The 19,833-nt window shown below is 45.4% G+C and overlaps 1 protein-coding gene and 1 pseudogene across 1 annotated transcript; both read left to right on the top strand.

Moving 5' to 3' along the window:
• Nucleotides 1-43: 43 nt before the first annotated feature.
• Nucleotides 44-1,052, top strand: LOC121473293 (annotated as a pseudogene).
• Nucleotides 1,053-4,611: 3,559 nt separating this feature from the next.
• Nucleotides 4,612-14,404, top strand: AARSD1 (alanyl-tRNA synthetase domain containing 1). The gene is made up of 12 exons (XM_041725460.1): nt 4,612-4,743; nt 4,874-5,005; nt 7,170-7,329; nt 8,743-8,800; nt 9,221-9,377; nt 9,477-9,593; nt 9,813-9,943; nt 10,258-10,324; nt 10,513-10,604; nt 11,264-11,318; nt 12,328-12,422; nt 14,172-14,404. Exons 1-12 carry the CDS (start codon nt 4,705-4,707, stop codon nt 14,305-14,307), a joined length of 1,239 nt encoding a protein of 412 aa, XP_041581394.1. The 5' UTR covers nt 4,612-4,704; the 3' UTR covers nt 14,308-14,404.
• Nucleotides 14,405-19,833: the final 5,429 nt, after the last annotated feature.

Raw genomic sequence — 19,833 nt, 5'->3', positions numbered from 1 at the left:
GCCAAAGGCAGACGCTAAACCGCTGCGCCACCCAGGGATCCCTCTCTTTCTCTCTCTTAAATAAATAAATAAAATATTGAAAAAAAATGGCTCAGGGTTGGTCCCAGGGGATATGGAGAGCTGGCAGCATGTCAGCAGAGCTGGGAGTTGGGTTCGCACTGGGTGCAGTGAAAGAGCAGGTGCAGTAGGTGGTGGTACAGCTGCTATGGGATCTCTCAGCCATCCAACCCTGGCCAGTAGCAGTCAGCAAAACTAAATCTGCAGGCATGGTGATTGAGGCCTCCAGTCATGGCCAGGGGAGAACTATATTCAAGAACTGCTAAAAAAACAAAACAAAACAAAAAAACAAAAAAAAATCAAATCCTTAAATTCTGTTGTGTCCTGAGATCAAATCACACTTCATTCATTGGTCACCTACAGAAACAAAATGTCAACAAATTGATGGCTGTTCCCAATCTCTTCATGCTGAAAACACTGGATTCTGTGAAGTTGGCAGACAATGTGAAAAGCTAGTGGTAGAAAAAAGGTTCTCCTGAAAAGTTAACGGTTATGGTCCAGGTTAACACCAGTGGAGAGCAGAGTAAATGTGGCCTTCTACCTTCAGAGACAGTAGCTATAGTGGAACACATGAATGCCAAGTGTCCCAGCTTAGAATTCGTGGATCTGATGACCATACGAAGCTTTGGATATGATCTCAGTCAAGGACCAAATGCAGACTTCCAGGTGTTACTATCTCTCCAAGAGGAGCTGTGTAAAAAGCTGAACCCTATTAAGCAGGTAGAGCTAAGTATGGGCATGTCCATGGACTTCCAACATGCAGTTGAAGCAGGATCTACTTCATCTGCTCAGTAGGGAACCAGCAGTGGCTCACGGCCGGTGGGCCTGTCCAGGAAGACTAATCACACACTCCATTTTGATATCCCTTGTGTTACAGCACAACCATGCTTCTTGTGACCTGGAGAGAGTACGCCAATGCCTCTGTGTTGATAGAAACCATCCGTACTTAGGATCTGACGTAAGAAGCTCACTTCAGGTAGTGGCTTTGGATTGGATTTCAGAAATCCAGACATTCCCACAGAACAGATATCAAATCAGTAGCCAGGAATTAAGTTTAGTGTTTTTTTTTTTTAAGATTTTGTTTATTTATTCATGAGAGACATGAGAGAGAGAGAGGCCAGAGACATAGGCAGAGGGAGAAGCAGGCTCTATGCAGGGAGTCCGATGTGGGACTTGATCCCGGGACTCCAGGATCATGACCTGAGCCAAAGGCAGACGCTTAACCACTGAGCCACCCAGGTGTTCCTGAATTTAGTTTTGAATCATGCCCAGGAACACCAACCACCCCATGAATGCCTTCCCCAGGTTAAAATGTGGCCACTGATGCCTATAATCACCAAAGTGAAAGCTCTGAGCTTTTCTCCCTTGAGCTCTCCTGTGATGAGAATTCAATGCTATGATTTCTTCTCTACCATAATCCTTTTAATGGTGATTTCTTACCAAAGACCAATGAATCTCATAGCTCCCCAGAAATTCCTTCAAGGCCAGTTCAGTTTCACAGTTTCAATGAGGTCTGGCTTTGAGGTTCCCATCCCCACCAAACATTTTCCAGGCACATCTATATAGCCTCCCTTCCCCTGCTACATTGATAAGCCAGAATTTTGTAACTTCTTGATTGTTAATAAAGTAGCAAGATCTTCAAAAACCAGAAAGCACAATCCTCAGATATTCATAGTAAATGACTTTACTCTGCCTTATGTTCTAGATGTTTTTCTTTATTCAAGCCCCAGTCTTTAATTTCATGAAACAACTTTCAGAACCAGGTGCTGCTGAATGTAATTTTGTAAAACTTAAAACCATTATGATTACTGTTTCAATCAGAATTATAACATGATGTTTCAAAGTGTATTAAATAAAAATGTGCCTTTGAATTGTACCATCTAGGGACAACTGGGTGGCTCAGCGGTTGAGCATCTGTCTTGAGCTCAGGGTGTGATCCTGGGTCCGGGGATCAAGTCCCGCATCAGTTTCCCTGCAAGGAGTCTGCTTCTCCCCTCTGCTGTGTCTCTGCCTCTCTCTCTGTCTGTCATGAATAAATAAATAAAATCTTTAAAAAAATGAGTTGTACCATCTGTGCCAATTATGCCAATTACAAAGCAATTAAAAGATTTTTTTTGTAAAAAAAGTAAAGCAATATACAATACATATACAAACATATAGTTTTGTATATTACTTATATATAGTATATATTAAAATTTAATAAACATAAGCAAATGCAGTGTGCATACACAATTGGAATCATACTATGTACATTTTGAGCCCTGCTTTTTTTTACTTAATATATTTTGGGTTTTTTTTTAAAGGTTTTATTTATTTATTCATGAAAGATGCACAGAGAGAGAGAGAGAGGCAGAGACACAGGCAGAGGGAGAAGCAGGCTCCACGCAGGGAGCCTGATGCGGGACTCAATCCCGGACTCCAGGATCACACCCTGAGCCAAAGGCAGGTGCTCAACTGCTGAGCCACCCAGGCGTCCCTATTTTCCATAATTTAACTGATTCCTTATTGAGGGACATTTAGATCGTTGGTGGTGATTTTTCCTTTTTTTTTTTTTTCTATTTTCAAACAGTGCTGCAATGAACATTTAAATATGGTTACATATTTGGCAAAAATACCTGTAGGGTAGGTTTCTAGAAGTGGAATTGCCAAGTCAAAGAGTAGATACATTTAAACATTTTGATAGCTGTTGCCAAGTTGCTCTTAGATGAAATTGGACAGCTTCCTGCGGCCACCAACAGAGTGCTCCATTCTCCAAAACTTAGTAGACATTTGTGAGGATAACAAATTGCACCTGATTTAATTTACTTTTATTTATTTATTTATTTATTTATTTATTTATTTATTTATTTATTTATTTATTTTAAACCAAGAGTTGGAAGCTTCATTGACTGAGCCATGCAGGCTCCCCAAGCCTACATTTTAGAGAAAGAGAAGTAGGAGGGAGTTGCCTTGAAGCGGGTGTATGATTTTTTTTGTGTTTTATTTTTTTATTTATTTTTAAATTTTTATTTATCTATGATAGTCACACACACACACAGAGAGAAAGGCAGAGACACAGGCAGAGGGAGAAGCAGGCTCCATGCACCGGGAGCCCGACGTGGGACTCGATCCCGGGTCTCCAGGATCGCGCCCTGGGCCAAAGGCAGGCGCCAAACCGCTGCGCCACCCAGGGATCCCCTAATTTACTTTTAACTATGATTGTTCATTGTTTATTTTTTATCAGTGACTGATATTTCTTTTAAGGTGCTCTGTCCATATCTTTTGCCCATTTTGCTGTTAACATTAGTTCTTAAACTTTAAACAAAATTGGAGAATACAAAGCTGTATTCGTATTGTGCTTGACAATTTATGAAATCTTTCTAGTTATCTCATTAAAATTTTTTGAATTTTGGGATGCCTGGGTGGCTCAGTGGTTGAGCATTGGCCTTGGCTCAGAGCGTGATCCAGGGGTCTTGGGATTGAGTCCCACCTCAGGCTCCCTGCAGGGAGTCTGCTTCTCCCTCTGCCTGTGTCTCTTTCTTTGTGTCTTTCATGAATAAATAAATAAAATTAAGGAAAAAAATTGAACCTCATATTAATCTTATAATCAGGTATTTTCTTCATAGGTGATTGAACAGGTCACAATAAGTGGCAGAGTTGGGACTTGAACTTTTATAGCATATGTCCCTCTTACCCACAGTTCTGAAAACCAAAAAGTCCTGAAAACCCACTTTAAAAAACTGACAGCAAAACTCATTTGGCAGCAAAACCTTACTTAAAATGATGTGGAGCTACTTATAGTATGTTTATTCCATGTAGTGCATTTATTTCTCAGCATAAATGATGTGTTTGATGACATGATGTTGCTCCAGAGTTCCAAATGGATTGTGTTATATAACACACGGGGTATGCTCTGCATTACTGCCTAAAATCTGAAAAATCCTGAATTTTGAAGCACCCGGAGTCTTCAAGCTTTATTATTAGCTGATTTAAGAGAGCAGAAAGTTAATTTTAACATCTAATCCGTTTAACGTTTTAAGGTACTGATTGCAGTTTGTAACTTTGTTAGCGTTTCTTATCTATACTGTCCATTTAAGTAGCACTAATCACCTATGATTATTGAGTGCATGTGATTGAGTACTGAGATGTGGCTAGTGCAAGCTGAGATGTGCTATAAGTGCAAAATACACATCAGCTTTCGAAAATTTTGTGCCGAAAAAAATCTCACTTATTTTTACACTTGTTATCCCACAATGACATAATATTCTGGATCTGTTGATTTCAACACAGTACTAGCATACGGGGTTTGCACTAATTTCCACTGGCCAGCGCTGCCTTGTATCCAAATCAGTACCGTCCTCCCCTCTCCCCAGCTGAGATTGTGCGGGGCTAAATTGACTGCCTTGACAAGTTCAGGCCGCTAAGCAGTTTTATTTTTTGTTTTCCGGTCCTTTCCAAACTCTTCGGTTGCTAGGCACCCGGGAACGTCCGTAGGATCGCAAATCTCAAATCGCGTTTGCAGTAAGTTTGTCCAAGCCACACCCCATCCTTTGCCCTCGTGCTTCTGCGCGGAGACCCGCGCGCAGTGAAGATTGTCCCCTGCGGCTCTCCGTCGGCCCGCGGGCGTTCCGGCGTGCGCGGGTCCCGGCGTCCCGGGCAACAGCGGCGATGGCGTTCCGGTGTCAGCGAGACAGCTACGCCCGCGAGGTGCGGCGGGCTGGGCGAGGGGACCTGCGGCTGGCGGGCGGAGGGCGCCGCGGGGAGGAGGTGCCGAGAGAGAGTCAGTCCCGGTGGCCTTAGGTTTGGGGTCGGACTTAATCTTCGTTCCTCCCTGCAGTTCACCACCACAGTGGTCTCCTGCCGTCCCGCGGAGTTGCAGACCGAAGGAAGCAACGGCAAGAAGGAAGTGCTGAGTGGCTTCCAAGTGGTGCTGGAAGACACGCTGCTTTTCCCCGAGGGCGGGGGACAGGTACCAGGCCCTCGCCTCACCCGATCCTCTCCCAGGAGGCCCCTTATTCCTTTCTGCTCAGGTGGGAAATGCCCTCCTGCTCCTCCGCCCCAGCCGTGATGAATGCAGGTGGAAGTTAGTTCAAGCCAGGTCATTTGTTCACCCAAGAGATGTTTATCGTGCCATAACATACGTTGGGTACTTATTCTAGGGGCTAAGGATAAGGAGTGAACAAGGCAGCCTCTGTCCCTACGTAGAATACTTATCGGGGAAGACAGACAAAATGGTGAATAGATAAAATAGAATGCCCGGTACAATGAGTGCTGTAAAGAAAATTAAAGTTTGAGGGAGAGACAGTTGATGGGATGTTCTCCTAGGTAGGGGGCAGGTTATTTCCGTAGAGACCTGGCGAATTTAAAGGGTAAGCCATTGCGATTATTTAATGGTGCTGGTAGGGAAGGGGAAAGTATTCTAGACATTGAGAATAGCAAGTGCAAAGGGATTAGAAATTAGTTTAGGGTATTTGCCAGGGACTGGAAAAGGTTCCCCTGAAGAAGCACAGCAGAAGACAGAGTTATTTATGCCGGGATTGGATAGGAACAAAGTCCATTGTGCACATGAGAAAGGAGGGTAACAAAAGCAGAAAGGTGGGCATTACTGGAGAGGCTTTTCCAGCAGCGATAATAGCACAAGGCAGGGAAGCCTGAAGGATCTGACAAGTTTAGTTAACTTAAAATGGTCCACTGTAGTTGGAGCCTATGGTGTGTGTTAATGGCAGGCTGGAGATGACCTTGGAAAGGTAAGTTGGAGCCCGTTCACAGAGACTTGGAGGATGTTTTAAGCTTTGTGGACTTCATTCAAGAAGTTGTGGTGAGGGGCGCCTGGGTGGCTCAGTCAGTTAAATGTTGGACTCTTGGTTTTGGCTCAGGTCATGATCTCGGGGTTGTGGGATTAGCCCTGTGTTGGGCTCCACACTCAGTGCAGAGTCTGCTTGAGATTCTTTTTTTTTTTTTTTTAAAGATTTCATTTATTTATTCATGAGAGACACACACACACACACAGAGGCAGACACAGGCAGAGGGAGAAGCAAGCTCCATGCAGAGAGCCCAATGTGGGACTCGATCCGGGGACTCCAGGTTCACGCCCTGGGCCGAAGGCAGGCGCTAAACCACTGGAACCACCCAGGCGTCCCTCTGCTTGAGATTCTGTTTCCGTCTGTCCCTTCTGCTTGTGCTTGCTCTCTTTCTCTCAAAAAAGAAAAAAAAAAAAAAGAAGCTATAGTGAGCCATGGAGTGTACTTAGGCAAAGCTATAGTGAGCCATGGAGTGTACTTAGGCAAAGAAGCGACACAAGAGAACATGTTTAGTATACTTGATAGTGAGGAAGTTTCTATTTCATATCCACATCATCATCATTTTCTGCTGAAGGCCTCTGGCCTTCAGGAAGTCTTCCCTGATTCCCTGAGACTATTAGGTCTCTTTCCTCAGAGCTCCTCTAGAGCACTATACTTTTTTACATTGTGGCATGTTGCAGATCCTATTGCAATGACTTGTGTGTGTCTGTATTCTTTTCCAGACTCTTTTAAGTTCCTTGAGGGACCTTGTCTTGTTTGCTTAGTTTTCTTGTTTGCAGTGTCTTGTAAGCAGTTGGCACTAGGTATTTTTTTAAATGAACGAGTGTTTTTTTTTTTTTTTTTTTTTTTAAGTAATCTCTACACCCCATGTGGGGCTTGAATTCAAGACCCTGAGATCAAGAGTCATATGCTCCACCGACTGAGCCACCTAGGCATCCCTAAAATGAGTGAATCTTTTTTAATCTAATTCTAGTAGGAGTGCGGAGGATGGAGCAGAGGAAAATTCAAAACAAAAAACTATTGAAAGATAAGAATCTAAATTAAGGCAGTGAGAATGACAAGGTTTTTTGGGTTTTACTAAAATCTTCGTTGTTGTAGTTACAACTTTGTCTCAATTCTGTTATTTTTTCTGAAGAACTATATATATGGGTGTTCAGAGTGAGAACAGTCTCTCACAGAACAGAGTAGACCACCTCACTTGCCATTGCCTCTTTTCCCTTAGGGAATCTTAAATTACTGGTGTGTTTCTCAGTTTCCCTAGAGGGTCTTTGTATCTAGGAGTTAAGATGAGTTTTGCCTCCCGCCACTGATTAGCTTTAATTCTTTCCCCAGCCTGATGACCATGGTACAATCAATGGCATCTCTGTGCTGCGAGTAACCCGCCGAGGGGCCCAGGCTGATCATTTCACACAGACACCCCTGGCCCCTGGTACCGAAGTCCAGGTCCAGGTGGACTGGGAGCGGCGGTTTGACCATATGCAGCAGCATTCAGGTAGGCAAGGTGGCCTGGGGGACCTGAGGGAGAGGCAGTTGCTGCACATGTGGGTACCATGGCGATTGAGATGTGGTTTGGGTTCTTTAGGAGTTAAAACTTTTGGAAAGGACCAACATTCAGAATCAGCTCCAATTCAATTCAATATGATAAATGGTATATAAATGGTATAAATGGTATAAAAACAATGTGAACACGAGTATTAGAATAACTGCTGGATTTGAGTATTACCAACTTCCCACTTGTTATCTTTTTTTTTAATTTTTTTTTTAAATGTTTCAATAAACAATTATGAACATTCTTTTTTTTTTTTTTTTTTTTTTTACTATTTATGATAGTCACAGAGAGAGAGAGAGAGAGAGGCAGAGACACAGGCAGAGGGAGAAGCAGGCTCCATGCACCGGGAGCCCGACGTGGGATTCGATCCCCGGTCTCCAGGATCGCGCCCTGGGCCAAAGGCAGGCGCCAAACCGCTGCGCCACCCAGGGATCCCTTTTTTTTTTTTTTAATTTGAGAGAAAGAGAGAGATAGCACCAGCAGGTTGAGGGGCAGAGGGAGAAACAGACTCTCTGCTGAGCAGGAAGCCTGATGTGGGACTCAATCCCAGGACTCCAGGATCATGACCTGAGTCAAAGGCAGACATTCAACTGACTGAGCCACCCAGGTGCCCCCCACTTGTTATTTTTATCTGGATATCTCCTGGGCTTCTTAAATTCAGTATGTCCAAAATGGACTTAAAAAGGCTCCTCCAGACCTGATCTTCAATTAGCATCTACCTGGTTACTCAAATCCTGAAAGTCAGGACAGACACCTCTTTCGGGATAGCCAGTCACGAAGTCCTGTCAACTTATCTTCTAAAAATACCTCTCCACTTCCACTTCCTTCTACTGTCAGTACGATCATCCTGGCCCCAGCTCTCATTGTCTTTACCCCAGACCACTGAGATAGGTCATTTGTGAAATGGCATCATAAAGCTTTTCGTAGAGGTCTCATGAGGATTTTATTTATTTATTTATTTATTTATTTATTTATTTATTTATTTATATAGAGGGCAAGAGAAAGTGCATGAGTGTGCGAGAAGGGAAGGGGCAGGGGGCAGAGAGAGAATCTTTTTTTTTTTTTTTTTTTTTCAGAGAGAGAATCTTAAGCAGATTCCATGTACAGCAGAGCTGGCTATGGGGCTCAATCCCATGATCCAAAGATCATGACCTGAGTGGAAATCAAGGGTCAGATGCTTAACTGACTGAGCCATCCAGGTGCCCCAGATGAGGATTTTCAATAAGATATCTGTCAAGAGTTACTAGCCATTTCCCCAGCAGGTCTTCAATGGGAAGAATGTCTATGATGATATTGTGGGAATATGAGGCTGGCTGCACCGCTCACTCTTCCCTGTCTCTTGCTGTCTCTGCTCAGGGCAGCATCTCATCACAGCAGTTGCGGACCATCTGTTTGGGTTGAAGACTACATCATGGTGAGCAGGGGGCTTAAGACTAATCGTAGGTCACAGGTTCCCAACTACCAGCTCCTTTCCCAGTAATGGGTCAGGGAGTAGGAGGAGAAAAGAAAGGGTAGTGTTCAAACTTTGCTGTGTTCTGTTCCCCTTAGGATGGGGTGGGTGACCTTAGGATGGGGTGTGTCTCAGGGGAAACATGAGAATGGGAGAAGCAAAGAACATGGAGTTGGGAGCCTAGAGACCCAGGGGGTGAATTCTGGCTACATGATCTTGCTCACATTCCTTCCTGCCCCTCACTCATGAAAAAAAATGACAGTCTTTACCTTACAGGATTCCTGTGAGCATTAAATAAGGTTAATTTATACAAATGTCTGTAAATCTTCTTATGTTGTTGTTGTTATCATCAGCATCTTGTGACTACTCTACTTCTTCCGGCAGGGAGTTAGGGCGACTCAGGAGTGTGATTGAATTGGACAGCCCCTCTGTGACCATAGAGCAGGTGGCCGCCATTGAGCAGAGCGTCAATGAAAAAATCAGGGACCGGCTGCCTGTGAACGTGCGGGAGCTGAGCCTGGATGACCCTGAGGTGGCGCAGGTGAGGGAGAGACAGTCTGGTGGCTTCTATAGAATGGCCCTCTGTGAGCCCCTCATCAGAATTCAGACAGACAGCCCTTCTCCCTCCACCGTGTTCCAGGTGAGGGGCCGAGGTTTGCCAGATGATCATGCGGGGCCCATTCGAGTTGTTACCATTGAGAATGTTGATGCCAACATGTGCTGTGGGACCCATGTGAGCAATCTCAGTGACCTTCAGGTATGTTAAGAAGGGCTCCTGAGTGTTTGGGAGAGAGGGTACTAGGGAAGTGGGGATCACCAAGACCTGGGAGTGATCGATGGGGACAATGGAGGCAGCCTAGGTGAAGTCACTCCTTTATTGTTTCCGAGCTTGGGGGGAGGGGCAGGTCTAGGGATTGCCTGCCCTCAGGCCTAGCACTCACTGAGGTTCATGCATATGCCCCCTTGTCTCATATAGGTTATTAAAATTCTGGGCATTGAAAAGGGGAAAAAGAACAAAACCAACCTGGCATTTCTGGCTGGGAACCGGGTGCTGAAGTGGATGGAGAGAAGCCATGGAACTGAAAAAGCACTCACTGCACTACTTAAGTATGCCCCCTGCTGCTCTCCCTTGTCTTAGATCCTGGACACCCCAAGCTCAGCTTCCCTACCTGGAGGAGAGACAGTAATCTCTTAGCCCGGCGGGGTAAGATACAATCATAAATGGTAAAGCGCTTTGGAGAGGTAGTCAGACCCACACAAAGTGGTTTATTCTTTTGTATCCTCTTCCTCAGTCCTTTTGGAATGTGCCCAGGTCCTCATCTGGAGGGAGATAAACTATCAAGAAAGGCATTATGGATTGACGCCCACACCAAAAGCAGTTTGGGAAGCTGGGCAGGTGACCACACACCTTTCTCTTGCAGATGTGGAGTGGAGGATCACGTAGAAGCAGTGAAGAAGCTACAGAACTCTACCAAGCTCTTGCAGAAGGTGATTTATTCCACAGAGAATGGAGAGGGCATGAGCTCTGCCTAGAATAGGCTCCCCAGACCCAACCCCTTTGCCCAACCAGCTGTGTTGTTCATCAGGGCGGGAAGTGATGGGAGGGCCAAGTGGTGGGAAGATGGTGAACTCTCCTGTTAGTCCTTCGATCTTCTGAGCTATGGCGTCCGTTTCAGAACAACCTGAATCTACTCAGAGACCTGGCCGTGCACGTTGCCCACAGCCTTCGGAACAGCCCGGACTGGGGAGGTGTGGTCACGTTACATAGGTGAGAGACAGGGTGTGGGAGTGTTGGGTTTGGGGTTCAGCCTCTCCACTGTGTGCGGTGCATAGTAGGAGACGGGTTGCTCGCTGATTTCCCAAGGCCGAGCAGACCCCAGGAGATGTGTTACCTTCAGATTCCAGATTTCCTGGGTTTGATCAGAGCATTTTCACGGCAATGCTGTGAACTATAACTTTCATCATCCACCTTTCCTTACCTCCTTCACCATCTACCAGATCTCTCCTTACCTGGCTGATCTTGTTTAGGAGAGGCACACACAGATGCAAAGCATGCTTTAAACTGCTGAGGAGAGAGCAGCCCCTGCGGCGCAGTGGTTTAGCGCCACCTGCAGCCTGGGGTGTGATCCTGGAGGCCCGGGATCGAGACCCACGTCGGGCTCCCTGCGTGGAGCCTGCTTCTCCCTCTGCCTGTGTCTCTGCCTCTCTCTCTCTCTCTCTGTGTCTCTATGAATAAATAAATAAAAATCTTTAAAAAAATAATAAACTGCTGAGGAGGACATGTTGCTGGCTCTTGGCCAGCACTGTCTGTCTTGGCTTGGGGAGTCTGGGACTTTGCACAGACAGCAGCAAGGCTGACCTTAGGAGGAGGAGTGGTTTCCCAGTCCCACTTTGAGCTGGATCTCACGTCTGTGTCCTTTGTTGTAGGAAGGAGGGTGATTCTGAGTTCATGAATATCATCGCCAATGAGATCGGGTCAGAGGTAAGAGGAGCATGAGATTGTCCGTCCACCTTGAGTAGAAATCTAAGTGAGGGACATTAGCTCAGCTGAATACACATGAATACATGAAGAGCAGGGAATTGAAATTCAGTACTGTTTTTTTAGCAGTAGCTGTGAGCCAAGCACTGTTTTAGGTGCTGACTTAGATCTATGATATTGACCTTTCTGGCTAGAACATTTACTAGCTTCTGAGCTCCTCATATCAGAGCTGGAACTCCTCCAAGCCACGCAGATTTATGTGTGCTGAAAGCCTGGTTTTACAAGTGATGTGTAGGCCATTTGAAGGCTGTCGCTTCCATTTTCCTTTGCTTCTGGCTTCAAGTGCCTCTGCCTATCCTGACAGTCTGCAACTTCGTGATTTCCAGGTCTCTCTTTTGCATTTACTCCAAAAAACACCTTTTAGGGTCCCTGATCCAGGCCAAACAGTATGTATGTCTCTCTTCATAATTCCGGGTAGAGTATACTGATTTTCAAGGAGCTCACTCAAGTCTGGAGGCAAACGTGTTTGTCAACATTTCTAATAGAGGGTGGTCAGTGCTGCGGGTGGAGGAACGTCACCTGAAAGAGTGGGGAGGCCTCAGGACAGGGGGCCTGGAGGACTGCTTAGTGGTCATCAGACAGACAAGGCAGCAGAGGTCTCCAGGCAGAGGGAAACGGAGCTTTAGCTAGTGGCAGGCGCAGGGTGCGTGGGGGAAGGCAGTGGCTAGGTTGCAAAGTTGGTGGGAGTCAGATCACAAAAGGCTTTAGCACCTGGCCATAGCAGCCTTCTGCCTGCTTCTTGATGTTTAATATAAGTTCCCATAGTCATTCTTGAAAAGTATCTTGGACCTGGTAGGCTAGAGTATAGGGGCTGCATTATCACTTATCAGGAACATCACACATGGTTTAGTAGCAAAAAACCTGAACTTGAGACTGAGGAGAGGGCGGAGTTTAGGGGGTTTGACCCCACTTTCTTAAGTATCAGGGCTTATCTCCTTATCTTACTTCCTAGGAGACTCTCCTGTTCTTAACTGTGGGCGATGAGAAAGGTGCTGGGCTCTTCCTACTGGCAGGGCCAGCTGAGGCCGTGGAGACCCTGGGCCCCAGGTAATCTTCTGTGGACTGCCCGCACTAACCTGCGAATATAGTCCTTGACCGAGGAAAAGGGCCACCACATCTGCGCTCTCATTCTGATTCACATCACAGGCATGTGAGGTGGGCTGAGCAGGATATATCACTGCCATCGTTTCTGATTTTGCACATAAGGGACAGCACCTCATGTGCCCGAGATCTCACAAGAACAGTGGCAGAACTGAGACTCAAACCCAGGTCTTTCTCGCTCCAAATCTCCTGTGCTTTCTGTTTTTCTTTTAGGAGTTGAAGTGTGTAAATGATACATGAATTCAGGTGCTGGATTATCGTGAGGAGGATGAAGCAGGTGCTTAGGGCACCAGCAAGGCAGAGACACAGACCAACTTTTTTAGAGAAGAAAATTAGGATTTTGAGACTAAGTAAAAATAGGCATTGAGGTAGTTGTTACGGAAAAATTAGAACTTTGTTGCATTTCTTTATCCTCATATTATTGTTGATATTTTCTTTAAATTAAATACGGAGGTGTAGTGCCTTATGTTCTTTTTGATGTTTAGAGTTTTCAGAGTCCCAGCTGGCTCTGATGAATATGTGTTGAAAAGAAAACATAAGAATGAATGAATGAACAAACGAATGAACAAATTTAGTTATTAATTTAATTTAATTTAATTTATTTATTTATATATAGATTTTATTTATCTTATTTGAGAGAGAAGGAGAACATGGTTGGGGGAAGGAACAGAGGGAGAAGATTACTCCCCACCAGGCAGGGAGCTCAATGAAGGGCTCCATCCCAAGACCCTGGGATCATGACCTGAGCTGAAGACAGACAGACACTTACCTGACTTAACCCATCCAGGTGCCCCAGGAAAACATAAGAATTTAAAGCACAGTTCTCTGACAGGCAACCAGATGTGGCCTGTAGACTGGTTTGGCCTGTGTACTAATTTAAATCTTCAAAATTATGTTACATTTTAAAATTGGATTTGTACATAAAAGTAATAAAGAATTCTAGCTTTTCTCAAGAAAGGAAAAGAAGGTACACTCTGGCAAGACTAGGCCTGCATTCCCACATGGCAGTAGCTGCAAGGAAATGGGTGGTGACTGCCTTCTTCAGACAGGATAGGCTTGTCCCTCTGCCCCAGTACCCCCTTCTCATCCCCAGCTTGCTTCACTGCTGCTCCTCATGGGCGTTTGTGTCTGTAGCCCCTTACCTCTAGTGGGCACTTGCCCTGTTGCCTGGAGGTAACCATGATTTATCTAGGCCCCTGTTTCTAGACATTTCTTTTTTTTTCTTTTTTAAGTTTTATTTATTCATGAGAGATACAGAGAGAGGCAGAGACATAGGAAGTGGGAGGAGAAGCAGGCTCAATGCAGAGAGCCTGATGTAGGACTTGATCCCAGGACTCCAGGATCATGCCCTGAGTCAAAGGCAGACGCTCAACCCCTGAGCCACCCAGGTGCCCTCTAGACATTTCTATTGTGTCCCAATTATTCACTCTCTCTCTCTCTCTCTCTCTTTTTTTTTAATACCTGGAACAACAAATACTAGTTCATTTTTTATTCCCCCAGTTACTCACTCTTACAATAAATATGGTACATATGTATCTGTGCACATGTGCAGGTATTTTTAAGAAGGGTTTCTAGAAGCCATCTACTCTTCCTTTCCCTCCCCGCAGTCCTAGGGGAAAGACTCAGGGCTGCCTTTGTTTCTTCTATGGCTTTTCCCTTGAAGACTTCCTCCCTTACTGTCTCTCTGCTCCCCAGGGTGGCTGAGGTCCTGGAGGGCAAAGGAGCTGGGAAGAAAGGCCGCTTCCAGGGCAAGGCCACCAAGATGAGCGGGCGGGCAGAGGCACAGGCACTCCTGCAGGACTACATCAGCACTCAGAGCGCTGAGGAGTGAGGACTCTGCCACCCCCCCGGGGGCTCCTGCCATTGAGAATGGGCCTCCCAGGACCACTGAGAGAGTCTCTTGGACAATAAAATAGTTTGACTTGAAATGGTCGCGGTACCACGCGGATATGACTGATTTGTACAGTATTCTCTGGTGTGTTTATGCGAGGAGTATTTGTTTGTGAATAAACAGCTTTCTAATCTGGCCCCTGTTAGGCATCACCCTCACCAGGGAGCATTATGTTGATAAAGTGTACTAATTTCTCTAAAGCAGCTGCAACGGTTCTTCCTGTGGAAATTCAACTGCCCGAGGGAAGGGCGAGCCAGCCTGGAGGCTCTGCATAGGGCTTTAATTCATTCATATTGCTTTGTTTTCTTTTTGTCTTGATTTTCCTCCTCCTCCTGTGTTTTATAACTAAAAAGTATAGGTGACTTTGCACATAGGTCAAGAGGCCACAGAAATGCAAAAGGAGGAGGATACTCCCTGTCTGTTGCGGAGGCAGAGGGATGGAGGAAGGGACCATGGGAGACTAACCCAGGGAGAGCTAGTGTCGCATTATTCATGTCAGACCATGAGCCTTTCAGAATCCTTGGTAGAGATGAAGAGGGACCTGTAGTGATGAAAGGAAGACAGACCAGTTCTAAATTTGCATGCATCTAATAACAGCCTCAAAATACATAAAGCAGAAACTGACAGCTAAAAGAAGAAACAGGCAAATTCATGCTCGATGGAAGATTTAAATGGATCTTTCAGTAACTGATGGCACAACAGGAAGTATTACCTCATTAAGAACGTGAACATCAGAGATTCATAGACCTGAGTGGACCCAGCATTGTGCACCCATGGGTGGTAAAACTAGGAATTAAAAAAAAGGAAGTGATTCATTTTTAAAGGATAGTGTGGTTTACCTCTGGGGGAAAGAAGTGAAAAGGATGGAGAAGGGACCCGAGATGGGGATGCGAGGGTGGTTTCTGGGGTGCCGGCAGTGTTCTTGGACTGGGTGGAAGTTACATAGTTGTTTATTTAATAGTTATTCATTATAGTCTGTTTTATTCCATGATGTTGTATTTCACCATATAAGAATACAGCTAAAAAAAATTCTGGGTACTGTCACTTGCCTTGGGAAAGTGTTTTCCTTTTTCAACCTTCAGTTTGGTCACCAGTGAAGTGGCAGTAATGGCAGTACTTAACATTCAACTGTTAAGTAGGAGAACCACTTGTGTGTTCCCTGAGATGACCCAAGAACACTTAATTTTTGATTGCCTAAATGTTCTGTTCCTCTTTACTTGCAAATTGAGTATTAATTGTAAGTACACTGGGCCCCTGGGTCGATAACAGCTCTGGTGGAATCATTTTCCCTCATGTCAGGACCCCCTGAGGAGGGCATGACAGGGTCTAATTGGTCTCTCAAAGAGAATGAAGCTGAGATGGCTCTCTGGTAATATCAAAAGTCACAAGGCAGCCTACTTTGTCAGGAAAAGAGTCCAGTCTGAGGACTTCAGCCTCAGGAGGCAGATTAGAGCTGGGCTGCCTGGTGGGGGTGGGGCAGAAAGATGGGGGAATCTGAATTTGGGAGGCAAAATTTAGGCATTCATACCACATCAGTAGGCCACCTAGGGGTATGGAAGTCGTCAGAGACTTTTTTAAAAAAAAAAGATTCTTTTTTTTTTTTTTTAAAGATTCTATTTTTAAGTAATCTCTACACCCAGTGTGGGGCTCGAACTCAAAACCTGGAGATCAAGAGTCGCATGCTCTACTGACTGAGCCAGCCTGGTGCCCCAAGAAATTTTTTTGAATATACTTTTAGAGTGTTTCTCCAACCATGCCCCTAACTCACCCAATTTCCCTGGCTAGAGACAACCAGTTATCAATCTCTTATGTATCCTCCAGTAGTATTTTTCACAGATGTGCATGAATCTTCCCTCTTTTGAAACAGATGGCAACATACTCCTCTGCATCTTGCTTTTCTCAGTTAAGTGAGTGCCATGTTTTAAGATAAAACTATAGTATAAAAGTCATGCAATACAAAAGATTCATTAGTGAGAGATGGGGAAATGATACCTCACAGAAGGTTCTGTGTTTACGGAAGGCCTCAGGCAGGATTCCTTTCAACAAAGACCCATTTGAGCAAAGACCCATAGTATTCTTGTGAATGTGTGTGATAATCTCGTCTTGTCCTCTGTTTCTGCTTCATCAGGGTGTATGAAGAGCAGTGGCCTAGAGACCACCCTTGCTTGCCATCACTCAGGTGTGCTCTGCTCACAAAGCCCAGAGTAAGCATATCATTTGTTACCCAAAGTCAGACACCTCTAAACATGAAAGGGGTGCTCCAGAACCACAGTCACAAACCAGGATGGTCTCCCTGCTGAGATTCTCTCTGGACTTCCGTTTCTTGGCTTGAAAATAGGGATGTGAACACAGCATCCTAAGAAAGAAGGAACTTTCAGGATAACTCCATTAGGAAAATACAGGGTTGGTTGTCTTTGGTGACAGAAAACAAGGCAGAATGAGTTGAATCATTTGTTAGAGTAACATGAAATGATTACAAGCAGAATAAAAGGTATTTGCACAAAATGTGATAGAGTTTTACATACACTAGATTACGTATTCAGGAACATTGCTGTAACCCACTTTTATGGCATAGAAATAAAAGAGGCTCCTTTTCCTTGTTAAGTTTTATGACCTAAGTGCCAGTGAATTGCTGGAGACGTGGATGCTGTGGATGCTGCTGCTCGTCCTCAGGTGAGGGACTCCTTTGTGATGTTAATATGGAAAACAAAGGTGTCAGATGAGAGAGGGAGAGAGCAGGAGACAGACTGAATCCAGGGAGGCGATATGCCTGCATGCATGTCCCGTCGCCCCACCCTGTCCTCCAGTCCTGAGCGGAAACCAGGGAGTCAGCCAAGCTCTGCTGGAATGCCAGGTCTTCTCCTTAATAGGAACTTAAACTCATGGGCCTCACTGGGAAAACAGATGGCCCAACATACCCCTAGTGAAAAACTCTTGCAGAAAGCTCCTGTGTCTCCCATTCCTTTCCTGAACTAGATCCAGATGGTGACTAAAGTGTCCTCGATGGAGGGCAACCAAGGCTATTCGGGAAAGGGTGATGGAGAAATTTCCTTCTCTTTTTCCAGAAAAGTCTGTACCTTCTGTGCAGACGACAGCCGGCAGAGGGCCAGCCTCTCAACCTGAAGGAAGGAGAGCGGGTCTTCTGTCCAGAGCAAAGGGGCTCCCATGGGGACAGCTTTCTCTCCCTCTCTTTTGTCCTTTCATAAACTCTCTGGAGAAGTACCCTGCTGTCAAGGCGTGCTGGGAAATACCCCATCCGTCCTCAGACACCAACCTCAAAGCCAAGTTTTTCAGACCTAAGGGAGGAATCCACATTGTCTTCCTTTCATCTCATCAAACTCGTTTTTTGTGGTTGTCGACTTGTGCATATAATAAGCCACCACAGAATTCATTTGTCCGTCTATTCCACGGCTACTTGGTGAGAAGGTAATGTGTGCTGGACACAGTCGTAAGGACCAGGCCGCGCCGGGAAATAACACAGCTGCGGTCACCATGCTTACGGCATGTGCAGCCGCGGAGGAGAAAGACAGGAAAGAGACAAGCAAATAAACGTAAAATTATACACTCTGTTAAGTCACAGAGGAAAAGAACAGGGTGAAGTAAAAGAGGATAATGCCGGAGGGGAGCAGGGGGAAGTCGTGGCAGTAACCGGGGGAGGGGTGCAGACAGCGTAGGCACCTCACCATCCCCAGCATCCAGGCCATCTCAGATAAAGCAGTGTGCTGAACAGGCAAACAAAACCAGTGTGTTTTGACAACCCTGTTAGTTTCCCTTCCAGCCAGATGACCCTCACTGAGCCTTTTATTTTTATTTTTAAGATTTTATTTATTTTTTCATGAGAGACACACAGAGAGAGGCAGAGACACAGGCAGAGGGAGAAGCACACTCCATGCAGGGAGCCCAACACGGGACTCGATCCCAGGACCCAAGGATCACACTCTGGGCTGAAGGCAGGCGCTAAACCTCTGAGCCACCCGGGCTTCCCTCACTGAGCCCTTTATAGAAATTCTAAAGCTGTGAATTGTCCCCTTGCCCCAGATGGTGACCAGGGTCTCTTAAAGGGGCTGCTGGATTCATCCATGACCATATGTATTTTGGGTGCATTTTATCTGGGTGTTACGAGGAGGCAAAAAAAGAAAATCAGATGGACATGAAGCTCATTTTGCTCTTCACCCAAATGAACCTCTCACACTGCTGCTGGGCCATTTTTTCCAACCCTAAGAGGCCACTTTTCTGCCATTAGCAGAAGGGAAACCTTGTATTGCACCTAAGGAGAAAGAGGGTGACAAAGAGGAGGTGCCCTGGTGGCTCAGTCAGTTAGGTGTCTGACTCTTGATTTTAGCTGGGGTAATGATCTCAGGGTGGCAAGATCGAGTCCCATGTTGAGATCCATGCTGAGTATGGCGCCTGCTTAATATTCTCTCTGGATTCTCTTTCCCTCTGGTTTTCCCCTCTTGCACGAATTTTCTCTCTCTCTCTCCCCTAAAGAAAAAAAAAAAAAAGACAAAGACATCACAGTTGAAAACACCATGAACACAGGGCAGGAATGCTTGATAAAAACCTCTGCTGGTTATAATCCCAGGTATTGTGCCACCACACACTTATTATTGTCAAGCACTGTTTCTTTTTAAAAAGATTTTATTTATTTATTTGACAGAGAGAGAGAGAGAGAGAGCAAAAGCAGGGGGAAGAGCAGGCAGAGGGGGAGGGAGAAGCAAACTCCCTGCTGAGCAAGGAGCTGATGTGGGGCTTGATCCCAGGACCCTGGGATCATGACCTGAGCCGAAGGCAGACGCCCAACAGACTGAGCCACCCAGGTGCCCTGTCAGGTAAACCAGGGAGGGCCTAACTGGTCTCTTTTTTTATAAAAGTCTTCACAGTAGGCTTTCATGGCAACATCAAACCAACACTTATCTGGCTGACATTGTTCGTAGCACTTTACAGATGTCAGCTCACTCAATTCCCGTAACAGCTCCATGAGATAGAGCCGATTGTCATCCCCATTTCATAGATGAGAAGAGTGAGGCACCAAGAGTTAAGGGGCTTGCTTGAGGTCACTCAGCTGGTAAATGGCAGGGCACATTTTCGAACTAGCAGCTTGGCTCCCCAGTCCATCTGCCATAACCACCATCTGCTGTGTAGCTGCTCTCTGCTAATATGATTTAAAAGGTCACACAAGGGATCCCTGGGTGGCGCAGCGGTTTGGCGCCTGCCTTTGGCCCAGGGCGCGATCCTGGAGACCCGGGATCGAATCCCACGTCAGGCTCCTGGTGCATGGAGCCTGCTTCTCCCTCTGCCTGTGTCTCTGCCTCTCTCTCTCTCTGTATGACTATCATAAATAAATAAAAATTAAAAAAAAATATAAAAAAAAAATAAAAATAAAAATAAAAGGTCACACAAATTTATGTATGTGATGAATATCTTTGTCTACAAGCTAGTATGTCATGGTTAAATAAGTGATTTTTT

Source organism: Vulpes lagopus, chromosome 12 (assembly GCF_018345385.1).
Source record: "Vulpes lagopus strain Blue_001 chromosome 12, ASM1834538v1, whole genome shotgun sequence".
Taxonomy (NCBI): domain Eukaryota; kingdom Metazoa; phylum Chordata; class Mammalia; order Carnivora; family Canidae; genus Vulpes; species Vulpes lagopus.
Note: the sequence above shows the minus strand (reverse complement) of the source record. Positions and strands in the feature narration are given on the sequence as shown.